This window comes from Pteropus alecto, unplaced genomic scaffold, assembly GCF_000325575.1.
Source record: "Pteropus alecto unplaced genomic scaffold, ASM32557v1 scaffold166, whole genome shotgun sequence".
NCBI classification, from domain to species: Eukaryota; Metazoa; Chordata; class Mammalia; order Chiroptera; family Pteropodidae; genus Pteropus; species Pteropus alecto.
Window position 1 is genome coordinate 4,596,635 of NW_006439757.1, and position 7,672 is coordinate 4,604,306.

Here is a 7,672-nt window from a genome sequence, read left to right on the forward strand (position 1 = left end):
ATTCATTGATACTTATGGTTAGAAGCTCAACTTCCCACCCTCTAAACCACCTTGTTAAGATGCTTTTGTAACACACTCAGAAACAACTACGGTTGCTTGCTTATTAACACTCCTCTCACTTTGCAACATTCTTTTCTGTATTTATTTTATTTTCTTTCTCTAATATTATACAATTAGCCAAATAAGGACACATTTTGCTCCCCATTTTAATTCCAGCATATGCTGATATCTAGTGGGAGCCCAAATGTATTTACTGAGTAGGTAAATTAGTAAGGCTCTTGTGGGTTCTTAATCATCTCTTGTGGATGATTACTTGGAAGAATAGCAAAAAAAGTACATAGCTGGCCAAAGGAGATGGTTAGTTAGCTACTTAGTAATTCTTAAAATCTGTGCTTTTTGCATATTTGAATCAGATTTTTTTAATTACAGTTATTCTTTTTTTATTATTTAGGGTCTACAAAACTACCTGTTAATGATATTTGCATTTTTCATCATCTTGTCTGGAGCGTTATGCAGTGCTTTTTCTAAAATCTAACAATCACACAGCCAGCAGGTGGCATCAGTGGATAAGAAAATGCCTCCACTGGACACTAGACAGATTGTGCAGAGAACAGAGTTCATTTCCACACAGCAAATGGATCTCAGCGCATCTTGGAGTGGGTAAATGAATTTTTTTTCACAAATGTGAGAATGAAATAAAATTGAGTTTCAAATATGAATGCGAAAAATTCTTCTATGATTGAACAATTTATGAAGGTAGGACTTTACTGGGTGACTAAAATGTCTGCATTCTTACAGTATTACATCTGGGGAGCTCTTTTTACCACAATATGTACTTACTGTTGCATAATCTAGAAAATACTGTGGCGTTTACATATAAAGAATTTCGTGCATGTCAAATTTTCAACATGTTACGCTCATTAATGAAGAGGCAGAGAAAGGTAGGAGGGGTGGTGGGAGAAGAGCTACCTTATAATGGAAGTAGATTCCAAATATATCTGGACCCTTTGCTGGGAAAAGTAAATGTCAGTGTTGGTAACTGAATGTTAAAAAGGCCATTTTATCATTTTTAGCCCAAACTTGTTTTTCACTTCAAATTAATACTGCCCGATTCTATGTCATTTATCTATCTTAGCTCAAAATGCTTTTGATTATCTCCAGATAAAATCCATCTTCAGAGAACAAAAATTTCCCATCATTGAGAGTATGTGTATAATAAATATGCGTACGTATTACAAGTACATATAAATACACACATATGTGTATGTACTAAGCCAAATTTGGGGGAAATACTAGAGTTGCTGAAGTGAGGTTCTAGTTTACTAGAGAGAGCATTTAAAAAGAGCAAACACTCCTTTGGAAGTCTATATATATCCAAAAAACATATATATTCGTTTATTGCCTCTCAAACTGTTCTACTTATTCTCTGAAACTCCAATTTCCTATACTGTTAACCATTTTACTGGATTATTTTTTGTGTATTCTGACCTTAAATGGAAGACAGAAACTCTCTTGATTCATGGAGAGCAATATCACTTGGGTGGCTGTAGGCGTAAAAAAAACAAAAACAAAAACAAAACAAAAAACATATATATATATAATACATATTATATATGCGTGTTTTTTCTGAAATATACTTTTCTAAAATGTCTCTTTTAACTAGAGGTTTTATTCTTGTTTTCCCTGGTGGTTGCCACTAGGCAATAGAAAATGGCAGGCATGCTGGTTTTCTTCAAAAAAATTGAAATGAAACTGCTAGTACAATGTTTATCACAACGATTCCCAAACTCTCAAAACGATAGAACACCTGGTGAAGTGTAAGTTTCACTCATCCCACCTGACAGGACACTACTTTGCTGTGCAGAAGAGAGAGAATAGCATTCTGCTTGAGTGTGTGCACTCTGGAGCGAACCTCTATGGGTTTAAATCCCACCTCTACTTCATCATAATTGTATTACTTTGGATAAGTTTCTGAGCTCCCTGTATTAGATTCCTCTCATCTGTAAACTGTGGATAATGATATCTATCTCACATGGTTATTGTTAAGTTCAAAATAATTAAAATCTGTAAAGTATGTTCATGAGCATCTGACACTTAGCAAATATTATATAATTCGTAGCTATTACTATTATGTGTTGCTTGAGGAAAAAAAAAATGTGTCTATAGATGGAGAACACCTTGTAAGGGCAACTGTCCTCACCACCACCCCATTATTCTTCGTATTATTCTTCTATATGAGTGTAAAAAAAAACTACTTATTATTCTTCTATATGAGTGTAATTTAAAAATGATACTGGAGTCCCTATTTAATTGTTAAATTGCTAGTATAAATAAATATTTGATTGTAACATCTTACAGTCATATTTATTTATACTAGCAATTTAACAACTTAAATTTAACTTAAAATGGTTATTAATTATGTTGATAACTTTGAATAAATTGACATGACACAAAAGCTATTTTTCTCATTTAAATATATTTTAAAATTTCGTATTGATAGCATTTAACTATTCTTTAGTTGAGATTGCCAATTTGTTTGCAAAATTCTAAATATGAAGTAAAGCAATTGCAGGAAACAAATGAAAAAAAACCTTATTATCATTATGCAGTTTCTGCTACCATGCAATAACTATAGTGTTAATAAGAGTAATGTGGGGGGAGGGGCTGCAAGCTTTTTCAAAATGGTTATCAAACAACTTACTATGTAGAGTTTGTCTAAACAAGCTATTGCCAAATCTCCACTTTCTTTGCTCATCTGAGGAAGTTCATGCCTATCTCTCTTGAAGTTTTGAGGGGTTTTTTTCCTTGTCCAGTGTTGTCAAATTCTTGTGTGTAACCTTTTCTGGTCTTGCTTTCTGTCTCCACATATGGAGATGACACTCTAAAGTATGGAAGCAGCAACCCAATGAAGCTGGCATTCAGATTATGGGAACTTTCTACTATCAGAACAAAAATTCTAATTTCTGTTGAGTTTTCAAAAATTAATGGTACAGCATTTCCCTTAAGCTATCAAATCTTCTTTAATTTCTGTTGTACGGATTTATTTGTACTTAGAGTTGCTAACTCCTAGACCTTTGTGTATCAATATTGGTAGAGTTGAAAACCACATCGAATGAAAAATGCAAGTTGTAGAATCATGTGCACAGTATGATACCATTAAGGTCAATTTTTAAAAATCAATGTAATATATATTTTAATATACATGCATACATATGCAAAAGATTAAGAAGATATATACACCAAACTCATAATAATGTTTGCTTAAGTGAGGATAAATGAGCTCAAAATGGTGATGCCAGGGTCAAGGTGAACTTGAGCATTATCTGTTACACACTAATTTTTATGGCAATGACGTCATATATGTGTTCTTTAATATGAGTTAAAGAATCAACAGCAAAAAAACTCAGAAGTATATGTCTAAATGGTAAAGTAAGTCTAGGTAAAGACAATATGTATGAATGTTATTTTCCTCTTTATTCTTTTTAGAACTTTTTAAAATTTCAAAAATAGCACGCGCACGCGCGCGCGCACACACACACACACACACACACACACACACACACACACACACGAGACAAGATCAAGACCAAGTTGGGACATTTTCTAACTGAAGAGTCCCTCCTACATAAGGTAGGAGCCAGAAACTTGCTGTCCTAGCCTCCATGACCATGGAGCTGCCAATTTCATGGTCCTGTTGGAGATTCTGTGAGCTGCCTAGAAAAGTTTTTTTTTCGAAAATTGGGCCTCATTTAAAAAAAAAAAAAACTCACAAATATATGATAGCCTACTTTAATCAACTTTAATTAGGTATTCTTTGCAGCCAATAAAAATCTCCCATTTTAAGAGGACAGTGCTATGAGCTTCTGCAAATACACAGACTCATATAAACACCACTAAAACCTAGATACGGAACATTTCCAGCAACCCCAAAAGTTTCTTTTGCCTCTTTGTAGTTAACTCCCATGTCCCAGGCCACTAGTGATGTGTTCTCAGTCATCCTAGATTACTTTTACCGATTCCAAAATTTTATATAAATAGACTCATATAGTATGTACTCTTTTCTATCTGATTTCTTTCATCTTAGAGCCACCTTAAAACTATTTTTACTGATATAAAACAATTATAATTCACTCTCAATTATTTTCCCCAGTGGAAGAAAGAATGTGTATATATTCAAAATAACAACTAAAGTAAAAATGATTAACATTTGGAATTGTTATATTTAAGTGTGTGATGTCTACTTTAAATTAATACTGTAGTTAAGAAGAATTCTTAGGTACCCTTTGAGTCCATATTCATCCTATAATATTCTCTTTTGAGAGGCTATAAAGTATTAAACTGCTTAAACTAGATTACCTCCATTTTCTACATGTTGGGAAAAAAATGCATAGTCTTAGGTTTCCTTTGACAACCTAATGAATTAAAATCTCTGAGTCTAGAAAATATGAATTTTCACTTTTTACAAGTACTTTTGGTGATTCTTATCACACTTATGCTCTGAATTTTTTGTATTGTGACTTATACCTTGATATTTAAAAGATTTCAAAGAACTAGGTTATTAGAAAAGTTAAGAATATTCTGTCTCTACTTCTAAAGAAAGAGAGAAAATAAAAGAACAGGTATACATTTAATTTTATAAAGTTTTTTTTTTTAGGAGGAAAAAAAATGAAATGCTTAAAACCGATCTGTTTAAATGGAATTTTTGGCAAAAAATAACAATAACTAGGCATCATAATCTTTCTTTTGACTCAAACCACTTAACTTCCATATGTTGAATCGTCTCCAAGAGGTCAGTGGCCAAGTCTGTTTTCACTTCAGATCCTACAGAATAATTACTTCTTTCTCCAGTAATAAAATCTCTAACACAATTCATCTTGACAAGATCTCATAAAAATAAACAAAAATTCCAATTTCCAAATGGAGATTTTCCAACAAGACCTAATGAAATAAATCACTGGAAATGAGCTGGAGAGGAAAGTGAGAATAGTTTTTTGAGTGGAGCTTAACTTATTAAAGCATTCAATATGATTTTCTGAAGAACCTAATAAGTCCTGCTATAATGCTGACAGCATTTTTTTCTTTTTCTCTTACCAACAAGGTATTTGTAAGTACTGTTTCTAACTCATTCATACCATTCATAATTATACAGTTTATAAATCTATCTTTTACACATACCACAGAATTTTGATTTATGAAACCCACCCCCAATAATTTTTTCCAACAGAAAAGACTTTCATCTCCCTTTCTTCCAAAAATATTTGAGAATTATATTGGTTTTATATGTGACAGTTAAATTGCTTATTGTGAACTCCTTAAGAATAGTTGTTTTATGCATCTTTATATCTCAAGAACCTAGCACGGTGTATGGCATAAAAGCAAAAACAAACAAAAAAATGCCTTTTTTGCCTTGTACCCTGAAGAACATCTTAAGGTTACAATCCAAAATTCATTAACCAATGATTCTTTAAAAACAGGTCCTTAGTAATTTACTGAATCATATATTAACTATTTATTAAGTGGTTTATTTGCATTTGGTCATGATGTATTATTATTCATTTTATATATTCTTGAAATTAATTTCCTAAAATTTTTCTAAAAATTTTTGCTTTTGTGTTCATGAGTGATTTTGGTTTATAATATCAGAACAGTACTGGCTCTAAAAAGTTTGTTAAAAATTGATATTCTTTAAATGTTTGATAGAATTCGAAAGTGAAACTATGTAGACCTCATTTTAAAAAAAAATGAAAAGTGATTAAGGTTATCTAATTCTTTTTGAATAAGCTTCCCTGATGTATGTCTTTTAGGTAATTTGATCATTTTATGTACATTGTAGAAATTATTGGCACAATATTGTTTATAATAGTTCTTTAGTCTCCCTTTCATACCTGTAGGATATATATTGGTATCTTTATTTATGTTGGTAATTTGTTCTCTTTCTTTTTCTGTACATTCTAGCTAAAAATTTATCAATTTTCTTGATCCAGTCAACAAATTAGCTCTAGGTTTCCTTGTATTTTCTCTGTTGTTTTTCTCTTCTATTTCATTGATTTGTGTTCTTCTCTATTAATGTTCCATTTAGATTTTTAACTTGCTCTAATACCCCACCTTTTCCCCTTCCTCTAGAACTCTAATTATGCATATATTAGGCTGCTTGAATTTTTCCCACATCTCATTGATTCTCTGTTCACTTTTTATTCTGTTATATTCTCTCTATTTCATTTTGAATAGTGTCTATTGTTCTGTCTTTAAGTTCACAAGTGTTTTCTTCTCAAGTGTCCAATATATAATTAACCATTCAGTATATTCTTTCATCTTAGACATGTTTATCACTAAAAGTTTTATTTGGGTCTTTCTTTTTGTCTCTTCCATGTCTCCTCTTAATATGCTATGCTTTCCTCTACCTTCTTGAATACATGAAGTATATTTATAATCTTAATGTCATTGTCTAGTCTATCATCTATGTCATTTCTGAGAATGTTTCTATAAATTGATTTTTCTCCTCCTCATAGGTTGGGTTTTCTTCTTTGTATATCAAATTATTTTTGTTTGGATGCCAAGTATTGTGAATTTTATGCTGTTGAATCCTAAATTTTTTTCTTTATGCATTTTTGAGCTTTGTTCTAAGACCCAGTACAGAGCCTTTCTGGGTTTAATCATTAGTTTTGTTAGGTAGAATAAAAGCAATACTTAGTGCTAATTCCTCTCACCACTATGCATTACCCTTCTGAGTACTCGGGTACTCAGATGCCTTTTATATTACAAGGTGTTTTATTGCTGCTGTTGTTGTTGTTGTTTACTTTGGCTGTGGTAAACATGAAATCCTCCAAGCTCTGGATCATTTGGGAGATTTTTTTTTCTACCTGCTTCTTTCCTTTCCCATGTTTTTTTTTCCCAGTCTCTGTATTTTTCACCCACACATGTGCTGATAATTTAGTCAACTAAAGATATCAGAAACCCGCTGTATATCTCTGGGTCTCTAGGTTTCTGGATATCTCTGTCTCTCTGTCTCTCTGTCTCTCTCCACCTTACCCAAATTCTCACCTGTCTGTTCAATTAAAGAAGACTTCGGGCTCTGTTTGTGTCCCCTCTTACTGAGCTATATATACCCTGCAAACTCTATCCAAGCAGTAAAATCAGACAATTACAGAACTCGACTATTTGTTCGCACTTTGACAGAGATCACGGTCCTGCCTGTCCTACCTGTGGTCCAGTGTTTCATATATTTTGCTCATTAAAAACACTTTTTTAATGTGGAAGGATTACCCTGGGATCTATTTATTACTCCATTTTTGCCAAAAGCAGAGGTCTTCTCTCTGATTAGCATTCTATTTGTTTGCACTTATAATTTCAACTTCTCTTTTGTCACATGTTCATGAACAGCAATCTCAAAAAACAATTAGGCATTGTAATAAATTGAATGTAGCTTCCCAAGAAATACGTCCAAGTCCTAATTTCCAGTACCTATGAAAGTGGCCTTATTTGGAAATGGGGTCTTTGTGGACATAATTTAAGGATCTCAACATGAGATCATCCTGGCTGTCGCATGAGCTCTAAATCCAATGAACGGTGTCCATATAAGAGAAAAGAGAAGAGTATTTGATACACTCAGAGATATAGAGAAGTGTGCCACAGGAAGATGGAGGCAGAGATTGGAGTGATGTAACCACAAGCC

At 32.6% G+C, this 7,672-nt stretch overlaps 1 protein-coding gene across 1 annotated transcript in view; it reads left to right on the forward strand.

Moving 5' to 3' along the window:
- The window catches only part of TMEM144 (transmembrane protein 144), a 28,315-nt gene extending 27,780 nt beyond the window's left edge, over positions 1-535 (forward strand). The window contains exon 11 of the mRNA XM_006917000.1: positions 452-535. Coding sequence (XP_006917062.1) covers positions 452-535 — 84 coding nt within the window. The remainder of the gene's footprint in view (positions 1-451) is intronic.
- Positions 536-7,672: the final 7,137 nt, after the last annotated feature.